The sequence below is a fragment of the Triturus cristatus genome, chromosome 5_1 (assembly GCF_964204655.1).
Source record: "Triturus cristatus chromosome 5_1, aTriCri1.1, whole genome shotgun sequence".
In the NCBI taxonomy this organism is placed as follows: Eukaryota; Metazoa; Chordata; class Amphibia; order Caudata; family Salamandridae; genus Triturus; species Triturus cristatus.
Genome location: NC_140587.1, coordinates 588,585,587 through 588,608,630, shown reverse-complemented (window position 1 = coordinate 588,608,630; position 23,044 = coordinate 588,585,587). Strand labels below are relative to the sequence as shown.

The 23,044-nt window shown below is 48.1% G+C and overlaps 1 protein-coding gene across 1 annotated transcript in view; it reads left to right on the top strand.

Annotated features, from left to right (window-relative positions):
• MTFR1 (mitochondrial fission regulator 1) overlaps positions 1-23,044 on the top strand; it is a 310,359-nt gene that overhangs the window by 219,385 nt on the left and 67,930 nt on the right. The window contains exon 4 of the mRNA XM_085605528.1: positions 13,766-13,878. Within this exon, the coding sequence (XP_085461654.1) occupies positions 13,766-13,878 (113 nt within the window). The remainder of the gene's footprint in view (positions 1-13,765; positions 13,879-23,044) is intronic.

Genomic DNA, 23,044 nt, shown 5'->3' with positions numbered 1-23,044 from the left:
TAACTGGTTGCGCTGGTCTGACACCGTTTGTGCTCATGCCCCCCCATACCACCATCCCACTTGCTTTGAGCGAGCTCTCTGGCTTCAATGCCCTGCAGCTATTACTCATAGCTAAAAGGCTGGTTAGCCACACTGTGGCCTCAAGACGTCCCTCACTTATGGTGTGCCAGGGGTGGATGGCTAATCGTTTCCAGTGGGCGGACTGTTTGGATATGCCTTGGCGAGGGGCAGCATGTGTGTCAAGTCTACAGTGCTGAAGCAGGCATTCTGCTTCAGAGGCACGCAGGTACTCTAAAGTCCTTCCACTGAATTGCTGAGCACTGGTTGGCATCTCGTCCTTCCTGCTTTTTGTTCTGGACAGAAGGAAATTATAGGGAGGTACACAGCCTCACAAAACACAGCGACAGCAAGTGTGTGCCGCACTGGTCATTGCCGCCCAGTTTTCTGCAACTGCACTCGGGCTTTGTAAAGCACGTGGGGACTACATCTTTGCCTTTAATCAGTGACGCAGGGCAGCTATGTTGTACGATGAGCCTCGGGATCACCCCCACTTGGCCCACTGCAGTTAGTACACATTCCACATACCTATTTACACCAGCCATGTGTTCGTTTTCTTCTGTGCGAATGGTTGACTGCAGTTTTATTACATGCATGGACTCTACGTTACATCATTTACCTCATAACTCACAGTGGTCAGGCATAATTTAAGATGACAAGGCCACAGAACATTAATACAGTGTCTTACATCATCTTTGCCGTACATAAATCATTTGGACAGGTTCCTAAAACTTCGCTATGTGACAAGTCATAAATCATCACCGGGTGATATGTCCTAAATCATCTCTGCCATATATCAATCAAGTACTTGTCATTTGCTTACCATAATTTCCGACACCTTTTGTTGTTGAGGCCCTCCTCCATGCCACATTTTGGGGTCATAAAGTTTAGTTGGTTTTTTTGTTGGTTCTTTCTCTGATCGTGAGGGGGGTAGCTTCTTACTGCTGTTAGGCTCAACACGCTACCTTGTCTGTCCATTGTGTGCCCTGCCAAAGGATGTGGTGGTGTCCTCCCATAGCGGGGTTCAAACACTAAATGGCATTAACGGGGCCCGGTGTCTTCGCGCCAATCTTGGCGTGCTTTTCTTCCCCTGGGAGAGGGGAGCCGCCCCTTTCATTGTTGGTTTGCTGCAAAGGCATCTGAAACAGGTAATTTCTGGTTCCCCGACAGATGTCATTGCACCAGCCCCTGATGTTCACTCCGCCACAATTGTTGTGTTTTGCACTTCAAACGTAATTGGGGCCACATTTTACTTAGCTGCTGCAGTGCTAAAAGAAAACACTTAAAACCATTTCAGTTACAATTGTGACTGATATATGCAGTTAATATCAGGGCTCAAGTCGAGGATAGACGTGGATAGACGTGGATAGACACCCTCTACACACCATTTTCAGAGTGTAGACACAGTCTACCCTCCAAGCGGTTAAGTCCCACAGAAATATGCTAAACTTGTCCGTGCGTTATTTTCTGACACCAGGACACTTTCAGCAGCGCCTGCACGTTGTCTGCTTTTGTTACGAGCAGCAACATACAGATGCATAGAGGGCTTATCAGATTACAGCTTTACCCATAACAAAAGCCGGATTTAAGGCGCCATTAGACAACTTATTATTTTAGTATCTTGGCTGGGAGCTATGGGGAGCCTCATACCTAAATACAATGGAAGGGAAACAAAGGCTCATATCTTATCACTTCACAGTTACTTAACCGAGAAATGCTTTTGACGTTGTTCAGTCCCTACCACCATCGCCGAACTCACCGCACCCCACGCCATCACCTCCACAGACTACATTCTACTCTCCAACCTCAACTTCCACCTCGACAACCGCAACAACCCCGACTCCACCACTCTCCTGGACAACCTCTCCAACCTCGGACTGAAGCAGTTGGTCAACATGCCCAGCCACAGAGCTGGACCACCAGCGCATAAGAGACACCAAACGGACCTTCATAAGAGACAAAGTCCAGACCAACGTGGCAAACGCCAAGGAACTGTTCAATGTCTTACAGCAGTTCAGCAAACTCCCCAGCGAAGCCACGGACGTCACACCTTCCCGGGAACTCTGCGACAAGCTCAGCTCCTACTTCCATCAGAAGATCCAGACCCTCTACAACAACTTCAGCGAACAGACGCCAGACATCTCCACCCTCGCCGCCACCACAGCCAACCATCACGACCTGGAATCCCGCCACCGTCGAACACATTACCGCGACCATGAAGAAAACTCACTCGGGGGGGCCCCAACGGACCCCTGCCCACCGCACATATTCCACAGGGCCACAGCTGCCATCGCACCCAAACTAGGATGGACCATCAACCCCTCCTTCAAAACCGGCATCTTCCCAGACGACGAAGCGGGCGGAGGTTAAACCCCTTCTCAAGAAGCCAACAGCCGACCCAACTGACCTGAAAAACTACCGGCCCATCTCCTTCCTCCCCTTCGTGGCCAAAGTCACCAAGAGACTTGTAAATGCCCAGCAGACCACCTTCATTGAAGATAACTCCATCCTTGACTCCTCACAATCTGAATTCCGCAGCAACCACAGCACTGAGACCACCCTCCTTGCCGCCACGGACGACATCTGCATACTACTCGACCAGGGACACACTGCGGCCATCATCTTCCTAGACCTCTCTGCAGCCTTCGACACCGTCTCTCACCGCACGCTCGCAGTCAGACTTCACAACGCAGGGGAACAAGGAGCCGCCCTCGACTGGATCCAGTCCTTCCTCTTCAGCAGAACCCAGAGGATCAGACTCCCTCCCTTCCTCTCCGAACCCACAAACATCAACTGCGGGGTACCCCAAGGATTGTCGCCCAGCCCGACGCTCTTGAACATCTACATGGCCCCCCTCGCCGCCATCGTCTGACAGCATGGGCTCAGCATAGTATCCTACGCCGACGACACCCAGCTCATCCTCTCGCTCACAAAGAACCCTGAAGACACCAGACTCTGCTTCCACGAAGGAATGAAGGACGTTGCAGCCTGGGTGAGAGATAGCTGCTTGAAGCTCAACTCAGAGAAAACCGAGGTCCTTATCCTCGGCCCCTGCACCTCTGCTTGGGACAACACCTGGTGGCCCTCCGCAAGCCACCCACCCCTACAGACCATGCACGAAACCTTGGCATCATCCTCGACTCCTCCCTCTCCATGAACCGCCAGATCCAGGCCGTCGTCTCCACCAGCTTCAACTGCCTGCGCATCCTCCACAAGACCTTCAAATGGATCCTCCCTGATTGCAGAAAGACAGTCACCCACGCACTCATAACCAGCAGACTAGACTACGGCAACGCTCCATCAATCAATAGAACTCTACTACACAAACTCCAAATATCCCGAATGCAGCAGCCCGACTCGTCCTCAGAACACCACCTCACGAACACATGACCCAACACCTACGAGACCTCCACTGGCTCCCCATCGAGTAGAGGGTCACCTACAAGCTCCTCACCCACGCCTACAAATCCCTCCACAACATCAGATCTAAATACCTCAACGAGAGAGTCTCCTTCCACGCACCCAAGAGGAACCTCCGCTCTGACGACCTCGCCCTGGCAGAGGTCCCGCGCAGAACAGAGCAGGCGAGAGAGCCTTCTCCTACATCGCAGCCAATACCTGGAACGAGCTCCCTGTGAACATCAGATGCTCCTCAACCCTGCACACGTTCAGGAGGGACCTCAAGACCTGGCTCTTCGACTAATCCGGAGCTGCCCCCCAGCGCCTTGAGACCCTCACAGGTGAGTAGCGCGCTTTATAAACCCCCTGATTGACTGGTTGATTGATTTATGTTAGAGATGCAAACACTAAGAATGTCGGACGTTTTGGTCTCCCCACTATTTACACAAATAGTAATTGAAATACCACTATTTTTTAAAATAATTTTATAGCACTATAGTGCTACACATCCCATGGCAGGGTATTAGAGCACTTTACATCCCATGTACACATTGACAATAAATCATGTGTGTAAATCATTGTACAAGATGTGTTACTTAAGGCAGTGAGTGTTACATGGTGTAGGAGCCCCATGTCCTTCGTTCTTGCTGTGCTGTATTAGAAGGATTACAATTTATGAACTGCGAGTAAAATAAAAAAGGATCTCGTTCTGATAATTAGTAACCCACTTGCCCATTTACATGAAATACAAATCTGTCACCTGCGTGTTACATAATGTGCTTTGCAGGAGACCTATTGACCCTCTATGCTACTTTGATTCAAAACTAAGACTAGGCAAAACACAGATCTCTCCAGCTAGTACGTTATCCTCCAGAGTTATTTTACCATTATTATTATTATTATTCCTATTCCCTGAGATTTAGCTGGCACACAAAAATCTCTGCAGCAGGTGCCTTAACTCCATAAGATATTTTAAAATACAGGCATTGCAACCAATTAAACAGGACAGATTTACTGCTATATTTCTCCTTGTCAATTTTTTTGTGGCCAAGTTTTTAAAAAAATGTATGCGCTGAGGCGCAGATTTGGTCTCGGTGTGGAGTCAATATTTTGGCACAACCCCAATGCAACACCTAAATTGTTAAATATTGTAATGCGCTCAAATGTACTCATGATAGACCTGCTAAACATATTTGAGGTCTTAAGATGTGATGTCACTTTCTGTGAGATCATGGGTTGTGATGCCACTTCCTGTGATACCACATGTGATGTCAAGCGCTGTGAGGTCACTTCCTGTGATGTCACGTGTGTTGATATGACACCCATACTGCACTTCTTTTTCTTTGAGGACTTGAGCCCTGGTTAAGTTTCCATTCTGTGACAGATTTGCCTCTGATATTGTTTGTCTCTGTGTTTTGCATTTTTATATAATGCAAATGTGAATCGAAATGGCGCTCAACATTACCATCAGTTACACAACACAGGGTCGCGGTCAGTTTTTAGGCACAGGGAGACTGATCGAATTGGCCAGAATAACAGAATGTTTTCCTGGTCCATCCTCATGCCCGTGAACGCATTCTTTCGCAGACTGGGTCATGCAAAGGCCTGAAGATTTGGAAAGCATATCAGGATATGGTGCTCTACTTTGGGCTGTTTAGTAGAACTGCAGTGCAGCTGGAGATAAACTAAAAGGGGATATATGTAAATAAGATAGTTTTGGATGAGCATAAAAGCAGGCAGGGCTTAAGTGTTCTTACCAGTGTGCTTGTTGTCATGTTATAACGTCTAAAGTCGGTGATTTGCATGTTCTATGAAGCTTCAATCGGCCCAAGGTTTCATTACACATAACGTGGGACGCATTTCAGATGAGTAATGTATGCAAACATGACAACAGACGAAACTCAAGTGATGTCTCACGATTCTTGAAGCCAAAAATGGCTTTATTGTAGCCGTCTTCCGCCTAAAATGCCTCTGCTTCAATATGTCAATTGGTAAACTACATTCCCACAACTTTTCTTTTCAAATCGCCACCTTTTAAAATATTGTCATGTATGAATATGATAAAGGTTAATAAGATGGTTTTAATGTACAGAAACAAGTTGATCGTGTCATAGCACTTTTTTCAGGACTTTCAGGTGTGCTGCTATACAACATGGCTAAAATACATTGACAAAGCCAATAGCTCTGACACTGCCAAGACCTATTTGATTTGCCAATGATTGTTTTTTACATTACTGTAGCATTGGTAAAGTTTGGTGCAACCGTCTGGGGAACCCTTTAAGGTGTATATTATAGGAATAGCATTATCAAAGCATACAGAGGGTTTAGAATCGGGCAGGTGGCAGCTAAAATGCAATAAAAATTAAAGCTCTGGAATACAGAGGAAGCGTAAATGCTCTTGCGCAAGGGACCGCTCCCCCTCCTTCCCCCCCCCCCCCTCCCTGGTGTCTAGTGGGTGGATCCCTGCTTGTGTATCACCCTCCTGCGGCGCTCCTCAAGCAGGGATCCACTGGGGAAGGGTACCATTGGAAATGGAAGATTCTTCTCTTCCCAATGATACCTCTCCCGTCTGCCTAGGTGCTCGAGTGCTGAGATAGTCCCAGGAGCACGTAGATAGTGAAAGTGAAATGAGCTGTTCGGCTCTTTTCACTTTCAGTTTCAGTGTAATGATGTCGGAACGCCATGCGCGCCGATCGTCACTACACTGGAAGAAAATGACTTGGGCAACTGGGGAAGCTCTTTTCCAGCACCCGAGGCTGGGGAAAAAGAGAATCTTTCTGGCTGCTGAGGACGTAATTGTTATGTCCTTGGCACCGCAGCTGAGGACGTACCCATTACGTCCTGTGCATGCATGGGATTAAAACAGAGAAAACAGCGCAAGACCATCAAACAATTGAAGAGTTTATGGTAAAAAACATAATGTCTGTTGATGAAAAGGACACATGGCTGACAGTTTAGATTGTTTAGACAGGTCCTGACCTCTCTCAATATATCCTGCAGAAAACATCCACATGGGGGTTGAACGTAGGTTTGCAATTTAAAATGCGTTCAGCACAGCAATAAATGATTGTCCAGTCAAAAAGGAGCATTTATTTACAAACACAAAGTAAATACATCATTCACAAACAATTTACCCAGTCCCCTGAGGATCAGGCATCTAGTGTTTTAACAGGTGGGTTCCCAAATCACACTCTCTCGGTTGTGGTAGTGGCTATTGGCAATTCATTATAGGCGACATTCAGGTTACACCCCACTACTAGTCAGAGTCTCAGGAGTCCCGCTCTGACTCTTTAATAATGTCAAATGTGTTCCAACAACAGAGCACTATATTACACCAAGTTCCCGCGGGGCCGTTTGGCCTGTAAATCAGTCTTACCGGCACGACTGTAGTCTTCGAGTGTGCCCTGATCTTGGGTGCTGAAGCACCAGCGGCTGTCTCCAGTGAGTTTTTCTCAAATGGCCCTGAAGGGACAGTGGTCAGTGGTCCTTGAGTTTCTCATAGGCAGTTTCGGATAGCCTGTGGTGGCAGCGGCCAGGGCGGTCCTGGCTGCTCCTCTGATGCTGTTAAGTTTTCTGGTATCCTCTCCATGGGGTGGGGTGGTTCGCAACCTTACTGGTGCTGGTCCTTAATGGGGCTTGGGTCCACACTGGTCACCACGGCAGCCTCTTCCTCACAATGACTGGCTTGACCAGAACACGCTCCGAGCCTTGTTGCCTCCTCCTCCTCCCCCCCCCCCCCCCCCCCCCCCGCCCGACACACGAGGGTCACAGTCCTCACTCTGTATACTGGCTACAGCACGAATTGCACATAAAAAACCTTCACAGCGGCACTGCCTGGTATGTAGGGTCGCAGACTTCACTCCGCAACTGGCCTATGCACTGTTCAGCACAGCAGCATTCTTCACAGCAGCCCCACCTGGCATACAGGGTCACCAACTTTACTCCGCACATATGGACTACAGCCCAATCAGTGGAGCAGCCGCCTCCTAACACCTTGCTACAGGGGTCCGATTGCCAGGCTCTTCCACTGGCCTCGCTCACTCCAACACTCCATTTTCTCACAGGGCACAATGGTCTTGTCAAGCAGGCACTGGTGTTCTAGAGGCTGGTGATCTTGGAATCCTTTGGTGATGTCACTTTACCCATCTGGGAGACTGTCAGGTCTTTGCCCCCCGTCCTGGTCACTGGCTTACAGAGTTCCTCCTCTGCCAACAACCATACAGACTCCTTGACAGTTTTTAGGGCCATGAGCTCCCATTCTTAGTCTATTTCTAGACATCAAATTTGATTTAGAATCTTTGAAGATTATGTTGAAGGGTCTCATTTCCTCTGAAGTGCTCTCTCTTCTTCCTCCAGACAGCAGTCCATCACAGTAGGAGGAACACCAAATCTGATAACCCCGTAACACAGACCATGGTAGAGACGAGAGGTTTACAGCTGGATATCAGCCACAGTGATGTGTATCAAAAGGTTACCCCAAGGCCTCAGCCCTACTCTTCATGATTCTCTTATCAGACCCATCTTCCTGAGTTGTGCCCAGAACCCTACTCAATAAAGATCACCCTTTGAAGTGTACTGAAAGCCTGGCTCTCCTTTTCCCCAATGTGTCCCACCCAGCTCACAGGATGCATCAGTCTACCAATCTGTTTCGGGTGATTCCTCTACCTCCTCATGTTCCTGCAAGTAGCCCTGGGTCTCCCAAAATGGAACCCAGAGTCTGCTATGTATTGTACCTTTTGCAGGCACATCTACATCCATCCCATGCTTATAAAACCCACACCCACTACACAGCACTGCATAATACCTTTATTGCACCATTCGCCGGCACACATAAACCCAGAACATGTATAATGGACATGCACTGCACAGCTCTTCACACCATACCAGTACAGGGCAAGAGTGAGTTAAGCTAACAGCAGCGGAACTGTAAATAAATGAGCCAGTAGGCCTCACTACAGTGACACAGGTAAAAAGACCTGTTTACTCGTACTACACGGAATGCTACCGCCACAGCACTTGTACTCCTTAACCTTTGGTAAAGGCAGTAGCCTTTTGCTACTATGAATGTAGCTCTTTGGGCGCCCCTCTTACTCCAAAAAGACCATATTCTGTGAGACAGGCCTATATGATGCTACTCACACATGATCCATGTTCGCCCATAACAAAAATGTACTTTCAGGATACAGACATCATTACAGAAGGGGCACTCAGGACAGAGGGATGGCCCAACGCCACCAATTACCTGACCTTTTTAGGTCTCGCCTGAGCCAGCGCATGCGCTGCTCTGCAAGACATTTAGTAAGCGGCTTTTGAAAGTGCCACCACAGGCTTTTGGTGGCCTCAAGCTTGCGTGCACGCGCGCAGCCGCCATCTGTCTTTCCTCCGTCACACAACTCTCGCTTCTCCCCCTACCCAGATCGCTTCTCGCCGCACTTGATCGCGATCACTTTCGCGGCCGACTTAGAGGGCAACGCGACCTCCCAGCACGAGCGTCTTTAAGCTTGAGCGCTTTACAGCACACGCGTTTCTGAGGGTCTTTAAGCTCGAGCGCTCTACAGCACAAGTGTTCCTGAAGGTCTGTAAGCTAGAGTGCTCAACAGCACAAGCGTTCCTGAGCCCGACAGAGAACCTGCACACTAAAATTAATCAACTCACTTGGGCTTCTTCACTCGCAGCCTTTAACACAGTGGTTCGGAGTACGAAAGTGTCTCAACTCGTAACTCCAACGCAAGAATGGAAGTCTTGAACACAATCAGTTCTTAGATTATGCTTCTCACGTGAGTACATTAATACTCGCTCTTTGTACCACACGATCTCTTCACGCCTCATTTCTGCTTCAAAATACCTGGAACTTACCTACATTTCTGGCCAGTTCGTTCCTCAATCCACAGAGTGCCATCTTAATTTCAGCTCTCTTCCTCCTACATTTCCGGCTTCTACCATAGAGCTGAATTAAACTTCACTGCCTCCTGTGGCCAACAGCAGTATTGCACTTTTTTTTTTCTCTCTCCCCCCATTTTGGTACAAGTTTGTAACTGCGTATGTCAGCGATTCACACGCTTTGTGCAGATCCACCCAGTGGTGATGCATTATGCATATTCATCAGCTCCTTCTGCACACGCTGCTGTTGACTGTTTGGACTTAGGGTGCTGGGAGAGGTAGTCAGCCGCGTTTGTGCATCCATGCTTGTACCTTAGAGTGAACTGATACTTCTGAAGATGGAGGGCAGGGGGGAACCACTTTTCAATCATCAGCGGAGGATGGGGAGTTGTGCCAGCGAATAGTGGTGTGAGGGGTTTGGAGTTGATGGTTACTTTGAAGTACCATCCATACAGGTATAGGTGGAAGTGTGCACACACCCAATTTGATGGTAAGCACCTCCTTCCCTATGTGCACAAAGCATTTCTCTGTGCTGGTTAGTGCACTGCTTGCAAAGGTAATTGGTCTTCATTCATCACTTCCAATGTGTTGAGGTAGGACCGCTCCAAGTCCGATGGGGCTGACTTCTATATTAGCTTTGCCTCCTTGGCAGGATCGAAGTATGCCATAGTTTTATTTTGTAGTAGTGCGTCTTTGTTGTTGTGAAATGCTGTCTCTTCTGCCTTTCCCTTGACCCAGAGATACGTTGTCTGGGTTAAATTTCATAGCGTTCCGTAGAATTAAACGTCATGCTGTAGGAACTTGCCTTTGTTCAGTTATCGGATCGGCTCCTCGCAGCCAGGGCACTCCGACTTGGTGCACTCAGCCCCAGCCTATGGACGCATGCTGGCTCAACAGCAGTTCTCCCAAAAACAGAGCACTTCCCCCGCACTTGGCAATTGCACAAACTAGTGCTCCAGCCTCCACCACGCACTTTCACTGTGGAGGGCACCGCACGTCACCGGGGGTGCACACACTCACCATCTGCCAGGGGGGAGGGGAGAGAGCACTTCCTTAACAAGCTCTCCCCTCCTGCTGATCCACACACGAAGGGCCCTTTCACCAGTGCTCATCACACGCTTCCCAGCACAGTACAACCAAGAAGAAAGCGCTCACCACACGCGTCTGCCCATCAGCCCCGGGAAGCCAACAAGCCTCACAAGATCACTGGGGGAGACCAAAGGGATGCACACAGGTAGGCCAGCACATGTGTTTCCCAAGCAAAGCTGTATTCCTTCCAATAGCCCAACAGGCAGCAAACCGTTCATTGACCGATTACCATAAAAAAATTCAGGATCACTTTGGGTTTGTTGACGATACATTATACTAGTTGTCTGTTTGCCTTTCTTCTTCAGTATCAGAAAGACTGAAACAATTGCAGAATGCTGTGGTAAGGCTTCTCTAATGTCAAAAAAGACAATGATTGCTTACTTTCAGCATTTCATAATTACCGTGGCTTCTCAATTAACGCCACATAGAGAGTTCAGGGTTCTGTGTGTTTGTAACCAAGCCTTCTATTAAGTTACTCCATCTGCTTTGAAAAATGTCTTGCTGTAGTCCCTTTAGTTCCGTTTTCATCCTGGTATTTCGTCCTTCTTTCTTCTGTCCAAGATTTTGAGAAACCATGATTAGAAAGAGAAGCATTATCAGTGCACGCTGTTACACTCTGGAACAAACTGGACCACCACTTTTGAAGATCACTATGCCTTTGGAAAGGCTTTGAGAACTCTTCTCCTCTGAGCCTAAGTTTATGTTATATCAAGGCCTATGTGAAATCTGGTCACTTTAATAGCACCTAGGTGCCTTCTTCATGACACTTGTACATTCCTAAAACACATCAAACATTCCCGTTATGTAAGCCTTTCTTGCACAGAGAGGCGGTATCAAAGGCGCTCATAGAGAACACATATGCCAACAGTACTGGCACATGTATGCAGAGGAATTTATCGGCACACTACTTAGTCACACCGACAACATCACCAACAAGCATTGGCATAGCCAATAGGTCTCGCCTTTGGGACCTTATAAGTGTTTAGCCATGCAACAGTTGGTGTTGTTGCACTAAGGATATTGTGCTGCATACCTAAATACTTCTAAGGTCCCAAAAGCGAGACCTATGCCAATGCTTGTTTTATAATTGTGTTTTACTGTGGCAAAAAGGGGCATAGCACAAAGGTGGAATAATACATGTACTGAGCTTAGACGAATGGTCCCTTTTTTAGGTCGAGCCTGAGCTCATTCGCTGCTCTGCGAGACTTGTGGTGGAATAGAGAATAGAAGCCCCGCCCACTCTCCGCCCATATTTCCCATTGGCTTGTGGCATTGTCCTTCCTAAATGCTGGTGTCTGATTCGTAAAGAGGCTTGTTAGTCACTCCTTAGTATCGCCTACTCTTCATTTGTCACTTCCCATGGCGACTGGCCCCTTTACTTCGGTTGTTACACGGTACCGGTTATTTAGTCTTTAAGCACTATTTTCTTTTTTCGAGTTTCTAAGACGACATGCTTTTGTCCCAGGTACTTGGGTTGGAATGAATACAGTCATTTGCAGAGGAGTGGACAAAACCAGATAAAGGAATTAAATCGATCACCTCCAACCACATTGAGGAATAGACCCCATCACATTTAGGGCACGGGCAGAAATGAGCACATTGGCATGGAGGAACAGACTCACTGAGGAATGTTCACAATCACAGCCTGGTGCAAGTAGGAATGTTAACATTGTATGGCTTATTGTTTTTATAGCTCTTTACGTAACCATAAGGCAGCCCAGAGTAATTAGTTGGGGGATGCAGCAGAGATGCAATCTCTGACAGGGAGCAAAAGACCCAACATGCAAGCACCTTGAGGAAAGGCACAATTCTACTCAAGCATATAGAGAAATATGTAAATTCTAGATCCTTTAGGGTACACACTTAAAGAGAATCTGGCACAGTATAAAGTCAGTACAGTAATTCGTTGTGATGTTACGTTTAAAAAAGCAATGGAAATAGGCAGACAGGCCGTAAAGTAAATACAGTGCAGGGGTGTTTCAGAGAGAGGTATGTGAAGCGAGGTTACCACATGACTCCGTGTCACAAGGGCACACCTGTTCCACTTCATGACTTGTTCAAACCGTTTTTTCCAGGTGTGACATTATACGTGTTGTAATTGAGCTGAATGAACACTAACATTCCCAGAATTCACTGACGCTGTAAATAAAAACCTGCTGATGGCTAAGGCAACTACATGGTCTAGCAGACACAATCGCGTGGACAGGCCAATAAGACAGTGGCTTCCAGCAGACACGGTGCAGGTTTTCGGGACGATTGATTTTTGATGTTCCCTTGCCTGTATTTACTGTGCAAAAGCAAGGGAGGAAGGTTAGCAAATTCTTGGCTGCTGACCCATGGCTGTTGATTGTTCCTGTATTCACTGTGAAGGGATTTGCACGGGGTTTATATTTGAACAGGGCGGCCGCTTTTATATTTACAAAACCAATCAAAGGCGAGGCCTGTTGCATTGTAAATGCTTGTTATTGCCTTGTTACATGGCAGCAGTAGAGTTGGTACATAGGTACCAGCTGCCTTGGTAATTTCAACAAGGTATAGGGGGCATGGTGCGAGACATTTGAATATATTGGTTTGATATTTGAATTGCAATTAAATGGACGTCAGCAGGCTTTCCTAGCCAGCGGCCTGAAGGGTCTTTGCCACATTAACAAAATGGACAGATTCAAATAGGGGAATCCCATACCGTACGGTATCTGTGATGAGGGTGAGTGTTAATAGACTTTTTATACTGATGCTAAAAGTCATGATTTTGAATGCCTAATTGCACCCCTGCATGAATACTATTAATATGCCGTGGTTTGTGACTGTCGGGTGTTGGGGTTGTTACCCTTAGGTCCGCACTCCTTTGAGCATATTTTTCTAGATTACATCGGGAGATATTTTCTTGGCCTCCTACAATGAACGCCTAAATATCTTCTACTTTCATTGTTAGTGCGGAGTAACCCCGGACGGCGGACAGTACATTAGCGCATCAGGGATGAGCAAATTGGGCATTGCAAAACCTTTCTCCTACTTGTGTTCATTGAGTGTGTTTGATTGTCCCCGTGGGTTTTGACTTTTTGTCTTGGACAGTCATATACTTTTATTGCCCGATCCTGTATGTTTGGATATTTTAGTTTTTTGTTTGGGGTTTTCTGTTATTCTGTTGTATTTCTGTACTGTTATAGCCACAAGTTAATGCTCTTACGTCAGTGATTAAACACCGTGTATTAGTCCTGCCTCGAGGCCAATTGAGTAGGCCGCGTATATTAACTTGAAATATATTTGAAAAGAGTATTTTTTAAGATTCCTAACGGACAGCGATGATGAAACCCCTATAATGTACTCACTTTTATTGTAGGTTATTCCATACCCTGCAGAAACGTTCCTTCACCGAGAAGATGGCACGGTAGCTTCTTTGGCTGATGTGGGATGGGTGGCTGAAGACGAGGGCGAAGCCTTTACCCGGCTCAGGTAAGGACAGCGAGGAGGGTTTGCATCTCACCGGGTAGACCTTTGTTCTTCTATGTCGTTATCCATAACACACTGCAAGCGAAAGTAATCCCACCCATTCCCTACAGTCCATGTTTACCCTTATTCAGAACATTTCAATCAGTATAATTGGAATTAAGATAAGCAGGGTCGGATTGGGATCACAATTTGGCCCTGGCACTGACACAAAAAGTGGCCCACATTCGCGGTGGCGCAGCCCACATTCCCAGGGCGTGGACCACATTTGCGCATGTACCCTTTCATGAAACACACAAGGAACGTAAGTGGGAGGATATTGTTCTTGAAAAGGACACGGGCCAAGGTGCAAATGTCATACAAACTGAGCACCTGAAAAGCAGCGAGGCCCCTTCCTATTACGAAATTATTCCCCAGCCTTCCAGGGCAGGAGCACCTGAAAAACAGTGAGGCCCCTTTCTCCTAAAACATTATTCGCCAGCCCTCCAGGGCAGGAGCACCTGAAACACAGTGAGGCCCCTTTCTCCTAAAAAAAAAAGTATTCCCCAGGCCAGGAGCACCTGAAAAACAGTGAGGACCCTTTCTATTACAAAATTATTCTCCAGCGCAAGAGCACCTGAAAAACAGCGGGCCCCTTTCTATTACAAAATTATTCCCCAGCCCTCCAGCGCAGGAGCACCTGAAAAACAGCGAGGCCCCTTTCTCCTAAAAAAGTATTCCCCAGCCCCCCAGCGCAGGATCACCTGAAAAACAGCGAGGCGCCTTTCTATTACAAAATGATTCCCCAGCCCTCCAGGGCAGGAGCACCTGAAAAACAGTGAGGCCCCAGCTATCTGTAAATTACTCAGCCCTCCCCAGCTCTTTACTGCCTCGGGGTAATGGCCTGAGAGGAGATAAAGCAAAAAAACACAGCTGTTGGGCCATCCATGGGGATGGGGGGGGGGGGGGGGGGGGAGGTTAAGGTGAAGATGGTGCCAGTTCCCAACATTACCTGGCCCCCACAGCGAGACCCATTCTTCCTCTCCCACTATGCCCTGAATGAGAAGGGCTGTGGGCGAGGTGTTAATGAAAACACTGTTTCAGGGCTGCGTGGGCCCCAGGGGGGCCGAGGTGAAAATGGCTCAATGGCCTGAGCAACACCTGGCCCCTGGGAGGCCTATTCTGGCACACAATCGCCCCTCCCCAGCCCACCATCAGCGTGATTGCTTGGCAGGGCAGGGCAGGGGGTCAAGGGGAGGCCACAGCTGATCATCACTGAAGGGCCACACAGCGAGGCTGCTTTCCTCTCCCTGTCCAGTGCTCTCTGTGGCCTGGGAAAGGGGGGGAAAACGGCTCACAGAGGGTACTGGGACACCGGTCCTTCGGCCAATGCCCGAGTGCCCGCATTACCAATCCGTCCCTGAAGATAAGGGTACATTCTGTTTATTAGGCTGCGGCAAATGTGGGCACAGTAGGTAGAGAACTTCAAAATTGAGACATGGCCCAATAAAGTTGCCTTAAAATACTTAGACAAGTAAAGTTTATCTTTAAAAGCGTTGCTGCTCTGTGATATGTAATGGAAACTTCAGTCTTCCTGGCAAGTTCCGATAATCTGGATTACTGTTTCCTGGGTGACCTTTGTGATGTTGAAACCTATGTAAAAAGTGTAAATGGTCCTTCTTGTGAAGCCGTTTTGAGGCGGACTTGTCATTACTAGAACTGTGAATGAAATAAGAAGGCAAGGGATGTGTGTTAAAGCATACCCGGTAGCAGGAAAGAGAGGTAAGGCACCAACAGTGTTAACTAGCCATCCAGAATTGGTGTGTTCCTTTTTTTAATTTTTTTATTTTGCATCGTCCCGCCTATGTATGTATCTATTCTATCTAAATTATCAATAGTTTATTTTAAAAAAACTAAAAAAAACGGTGAGTTACGTTCCTGGCTTGAGTGCGACGATTCACTGATTTTTTTTTTTTTTTTTTTTTTCTTTTTTTTTTCTACTGCTACGGACTCATGGCATACATAACTCGCACCACCAGCAAAGTTCCTTTGTTAGCTTTTTTTCCTCCCCTTCTTGTTTCTGTACTGTTGGTAAATAGGTGCTTTGGGATGGCAGGTGGCATGAGTTAGTGCATGTGTTGTGTATTTTGTTAAGCATAATGGACAAATGCAAATGTTTTTGCTCCTTTCACCCAGAACCACGTGTAATTTCTTTACTGATGTCAGGCGGGGTTGCGGTTTGGAAGTCGAAAATGACAACTGCCTTTGATTAAAGCACCAAACACTGTCCACAAAATCTGACACAATCCAACAAGGACTGTGCTAAAATATGGTCACTGCAATGGTCTGAGCTGCCAGACCTTTTGAGAAAACCCGGCTAAAAGTGTAAGGTGGCCTCCCTTGAGTCAGTGTCAACCTAAAAGGAGAATGCGCCCCTCTGCCCTACTGGACAATGTGATGTTTCATGAGAGGCAGCCGCCTCAATCGACTGCCGAGGCATCGGAACTCCTTAGTCCTCAATCACAAACCGGAAACAGAGGGCAGGAGACACGTTTCTTCATGAGGACGAGGCTGCTCGGGTGAGTGGGCTTGGTGGGACTGCACCTAGAGTGGAGGGCCAATCTTTGCATGTTTGGCGGCCCTGGGAGCTATGGGCTGGATGCCCTGAGATCTGTTGATAAGGGTGCCTCAGTGGGACAAGGCGGTGTGGCTCCAATACCTTTACGACTGTCTGTGGTGCGCCTGGTCCTGAACCGGGGAGGGTCGGCGAATGCGGGATGCCCTGGGACCTAATAGGTGCAAACCACTTGTGACCTCCAACTCCACAAATGGTATGTTAGCTACTGCCTTACAGCAATTAGGGATATTGTAGCACACAAATAAAAGCCCGGCTCGAAATTGAAACCGAGGTTCTACAGGGATCATGAGTGCACTCCCTTGAGGCACTGGTTGTACACAAAAGTGTTCTAGCTGAAAGCATACCGAGGCCCTACTTGTTTCCTTTTGGATGCACCGCTGGAAGATGGGAGAAGTGCTGCTGAGATAAGTGATTCATTCGTTTGGCCGGTGGCCACTCTGGTTGCGCACAACTCTACAGTGGTTGCGCATGCCCCAAATGAAAATATTGGTGCCATCGGACTCTGGTGTTATGAACCCCAGTGTTCCCCAATATAGGCTTAGGTAGTTACACGACCTTTTACCAACATTAGTCCTACCATTGTTCTACATAACAGGTTGGGTGCTGACCTTTTACCTAGTTAGGTGCTGCATAAATGTTGTGCGGTTTTCTCCAAAAACTAGCCTCATTTATTATGCATGAGGATTCTCAGTATCACAGCAGGATTACCATCTTCTGCATAATAACTCTGCATAAGGGTCAACACTATCGTCTTCCTTGGCCGACATGCCCATAGTACCATGACACATCTAGGTAGAACCCCTATGGGTACCTTTTGGTTATATAAGCACCACATCTTTGCTGGGCAAAAGAGAGGAAAAGAAACTTCCATGCTGACACGGGACGCTGAAGTCACTGCACAAAGACATTTCAGCTCGCAGTGGTCTTACATCTCTCGCTGGGTGTCCAACTCGAGAACAAGACTGAGTCTTTCGCTCTCTCACATCAAGTAATGGGGTTGGCTCTTTCCTTGGTTGATTCCTGGCTCTACACCTAACATACATGCTATGTACACTTAGGTACATGTAGTTAGAGTTTGCATCGTAAGAGTACGCATTATTACTGCCATGTATCTTTATGCCTGCATATATTCATTGTTTTAGCACGCCGAGATCAACGCCTTACTCAAGGAACCCAAGGCGGACCCCAGGGACCTCAAGAACTTCCGGCCCATCTCCCTGGTCCCGTTCGCGGCGAAGGTCATCGAGAAGACCGTCAACAACCCGTCGCAGTCCGGGTTCTGAAGCAACCACAGCACCGAAACTGCCCTCATCGCCGCCACTGATGACATCAGGACCCTGCTAGACAACGGAGAAACCACAGCCTTCATCCTCCTGGACCTATCAGCTGCCTTCGTCACGGTCTGCCACCGCACACTACGCACACGCCTCCACGATGCTGGTATCCAAGAGAAGGCCCTGGACTGGACCACCTCCTTCCTCTCCGGCAGAACATAGGGCGTCCGCAGCCCCCCCCCCCCCCCCCCCTCCTTCCGCTCCAAAGCCACCAGGATCAGCGGTGTACCCCAGGGCTCATCCCAACGCTGTTCAACATCTACATGGCACCGCTCGCCCACGTCGCCCGACTGCACAACCTCAACATAATCTTACGCCGATGACACCCAGCTGATCCTCTCCCTCACCAAGGACCCCCACACCGCCAAAACCAACCTCCACGAAGGAATGAAGGCAGTCGCCGAATGGATGAGGAACAGCCGACTGAAACTGAACTCGGACAAGATGGAGGTCCTCATCCTCGGACCCACCCCCTCGGCCTGGGACGACTCCTAGTGGCCGACTGCACTAGGAACAGCTCCAACACGCACCGACCACGCACGCAACCTCGGGGTCATCCTTGACTCCACCCTCTCCATGACTAAGCAGGTCAACGCCGTCTCTTCCTCCTGCTTCAACAACCTCCGCAAGATCTACAAGTGGATCCCCACCGAAACAAGAAGAACGGTCACCCAGGGCCTCGTCAGCAGCAGGTTGGACTACGCAAACGCCCTCTACGCAGGAGCCTCGGCCAAACTCCTGAAACGGCTTCCAGAATGCTTCTGCGCGCCTGATCCTTGACATCCCTCGCCGCAGCCACATCACACCCCACCTGAGAGACCTGCACTGGCTCCCCGTATACAAGAGGATCACCTTCAAGCTCCTCACCCATGCACACAAGGCACTCCACAACACCGGACCAGTGTACCTCAACAGACGACTCAGCTTCTACAACCCCACCCGCCAGCTCCGCTCCCCTGACCTCGCCACAGTCCCCCCGCATCCGAAGAGCGACCTCTGGCGGCAGATCGTTCTTCCACCTCGCCGCCAAGACCTGGAACACACTCCCCATCCACCTACGGCAGACCCAAGACCTGCTGTCCTTCAGAAGACTCCTCAAGACCTGGCTTTTCGAGCAGTAGCAGCACCTCCTACCCCCGGCGCCTTGAGACCCTCACGGGGAAGTAGTGCACCTTACAAATGCTATGATTGATATGGTAGAATTCTACCTTCTATTTAGTCTATTGGTGCTTATAACCATATACATCTGTTTCTGTCTCATGGTTGTTGAAGCACTTGTATTTCTATACTAGAATGATGCTGGTTCAATAAATACTTAAAGAAAACGTCCCCACCATTTATTCTGTGTATCTCTCTGAGACAAAGTGAGCACGAAAAGTACTGTACTGTTTCCATAATCCCTGAGAGGTCAAGGAAGTCATGTTCGATAGTTGCCAGAAACTGTTCGCTCCTTGGTAGGGTTGTGGGGCTTATAGTGTCACTGTAAGCTAGCTGGTCTACAGGCGAACATATCCTGTGGGGGTGTCTGGAATCAGTCTGGAAACCAATCCCTAAGTTTATGTTGTCTAAACGCATAGATCCTATATAGATTTATAGGAACTACACAGCACAGGTGGTGGTTGGGTGAGGAGGGTAAGTACTCTACAGGTGCCAGGTGAGGGGGTGCTAATTCCAAGATAATGTCTGAGAACTGCTGGGTGACATGAGCAAACATCAATATTTCAACTGTTGGATCTCATACGCAGAATAACGGTTATTGTGCAACCATCATGTTGCAGCACAAAACCATGCTCAGATCGGAATGGGCACTTAATGAGGTTACAAGAAGAGGCAGCAGCATCAAGAAGACTCAATTAGTCATTCAACTTCTAGTCCTGACAAGATGGTCCTAGTACAACGCTGGCAGCTTGCTCCCATAATGAAGAGAAATTGGACCTGATCTTAACAGCAATATCTAACATGCATACTGTCTTAAAAATAAAGATGATGCTGTCGCTGTAGAGCTGTGCATCCTACTAATGAATTTAAAAAAATTTGCTTTAAAAAGTGTGCAATAATAAGGCAAGATTTACAACCACAAACCACATAAAAACTAACTTTAGAATTAACAGAACGAGTAGAGGGTTGAGCTAAAGATGCAGAGGACAGGGCAAGATGCTATGATTTTCAGATTGTTGGGACGCCAGAAGTTACAGAAATATGAGACCCCACTTAGAACATTGAAGCCTGGCTCCGAAAAAGGATGTTCAACCACAGGGATTATTGCCCTACTTCACTGTTGAACGGGACCATAGGGTGCCAGATAGGCAGCTTCTGCCTTACATTTCTCCTAGACCCAAAGTGGCAAAAATCCATAATTATAGATAGAGATACCATTCTGCAGGCAGAACAAAAAGCAGTGTTCCCGCTAATTATTTTTGTCTGTGTTAAGCAACAGTATGGTTGTGGGTGCACTTTTCTAGACTGTGTGCACAATCATGAGTAGTGAGGAACCATTATATGAGAAATTATGGTGGATCACTCATGTCGGAGTAGTGTTGGAGGTGGATGGTCAGAGAAACCAAGCTGGAGACCCAGCCAAGATCAAGTTTCTTATCAAAAACTGTCCCCAAAACAGAATCAAGCATGGCCTATGCTGTGTGTTTTTTAGCAGGCGTCCAGTTATACGAGGCGGACCATTATTGGGGCAAAATGACCTTACAGTGAAAGAGTATGTGCTCCCTCTAGCTCAAATATGTGCCGATATGATCCAAATTCTACCTATAAGACAGGGCAAGCTTCGCAGAAGCACAAATTCATAGTGACAATAGATAGCTGAGGAGTGCAACAGTACAACAAACATACCTCAAACAGAAAGAACCTATAACACTGGTGGCAATTGGGTGTGGCCAGCCTCCCCCCGCCCCCAAACCTCCTCCTCGGTCTCTAGCCCACACACCACCTCCGTACAGTGAAGGCACCAGGAGTACAAGACGGGGCCATACACACAAAAATGAAAACATTATTAGCGGCAGTGCAAGCATCCTTCAAAAACACAAGTACAAGTATAAATAGACCTACATGCATTGCTGATTGACCTGATAGTTGCCTTGAGGAATATTTTTAATGTTCCGTGATTGCCATATTTTTAAATGAGTAGACCTTGGTGTCATATTAGTGTTTTGATTATGATATTTTTTAGGTCGAGCCTATAGCGGGCATCCGGTGCTCGCTTTGCGAGGCATGGAGTATGCAGTGGAAGCTCCGCCCATTTTTTAAATTGGCTTGTGTAATTGTCCTTCGTAAATGCTGCCTTCTGATTGATTTTGAGGCTTGTTAGTCCCTCCTTATTATGGCCATGTCATTTGTACCCTCCCATGGCTACTGGCCCCTTTACTTCGAGTGTTGTACTGTACGTGTTATTTAGACTGTGAGCACTACTTTGTCTGTGCCTTCTTGCCCCCTTCTCCCCCCTCCCCCCAACCCGCACCTTCATTGTCCGTGCTTCCTCCCCTTCCCGTTGTCTGTGATGCAATGCAATAGGTCTCGCGTAACTGAGTCCTATTGCATTGCAAATGCTTGTTTAGTTTAGGCAGGTGACTTCCACCCCTCATCTGTCACCAGTGGCGCTCGCCTTCCCTGCCGACGGCGATCCACCTTCCTTGCCTGTCATTTGTGAACACAAAGAGGCTTCTAATCTCACCGCACAATTAGTCTAGCTGCCATGGCCTCCCCTGGCTGCCTCTGAGGCAACCGGCTTGGGGGTGACTGACAGGCTTCTCTACCCGGATCACTGGGACTGCTGCATGCAAATCCCCGGCATTACTGCTGGCCACATTCCTACCCTGGGGCGAGAAGGGAGCTCGAGCTAGGAGGAGCAGTCAGAGGCGGGACAGGCCTGGACGAGCAAGTTTACGGGCCAACTGGCCTAACAGGGCCATTGAGGGCAAGCTGGGCTCGAAGTACCCATGCCATGTGCATGTTAAAGTAAGGCGAGTATCATCAGCGCATGCCACTGGGTGGGTGGAGGTAACGGAGGCGCCCCATGTCTGCATCAGTACATGGTTTAAGTAGAGAAGTGCGACGTCCTTTTGTCTGACGGACAATCACAGGAACAAAGGGTACAGAGAGAACGGGGGCATCCATCTTTCATACTGACCTTCAATGCTACCTGGGTACACATCGGCTAACCCGCCAGCCTTCACCTCCACTCAGTGTTAGAGAGGTGGGGGTATTCTGCACCGTCTACTGTGCATGCACTATGGAGAACATCTGTCCATTAGGACATACAGAAAGATGCACTTCAGAGGGCCAGTGTCACTCTTGCTGTGGGTGGAATAGCAGTCTTCTTCTTTGGCAGCACCCGTTCTTCTCTCACCAATTCTCTGCTTCTTTCCGGCCCTTCTTCCTTCGCTCCACCATGTCTATTTCAGCACTGTCACAGTTCTGCACTCTGCCCGCCTTCATCTCACCGCTTTTCCCTCCTTGGGACCCCTGCCCTCTGTTCCTTTTCCCTTTTGTCTCTCTAATGCTCTAAGCTCTATATACCCTCTGCTAATCTCGCTAACCACTGCTGCTTCCCCTCCCGCCTGTTTCCCTTTGTTGTGGTATTGGCTCCTCTTTTTCTACATCTCTCAACCACACTCTTCCTCTTCACTCACTACTGCTCAGTTTCCTCTTTCTGCCACCCTCTGAGCCTTTTTACATTTCTGCCACCACTTGCTGCCCGCTCACACTGCCTCCCATTCTCTGCCCCACTTTTGGTCCTCTTCTCATCAGCGCTCATCTCTATCTGCTGCTCCCCACCCACCGCCTCTCCTTGACATTCTCTGGGTCAAGCTCAGCTCTCGCTTTGAAGTGGTCTTATGCAGTGAATGTTCCTATTCAGCAGAAGAGACCCACAGCTGGATGAAGGGAGCCAGATGTGTGTGGGTGGGTACCCAGCCCAAAAGCTGGAGAAGCTCATGTTCTCCTGGCCTGTTTATCAACACACCTTTTGGAAGGGATATATTTTACAAAAACATTAGAGGGAGTATGACCCTCGAGGAAATCAACAAGTGAGATCCGCAAGATACAACAGGGTTAGCAGAAAGAAAAAAAATTTCCTTTGTAAAAGACCCCTCACTCACCAACCTAGTTGGTGACATGCTTCATCCTAGGGGTCCCACCGAGTAACCGAATGTTACCAGGGTGTGCTTTAACACCTGATTACAGTGGAGCTGGTTGATCACAGTGAGGGTGC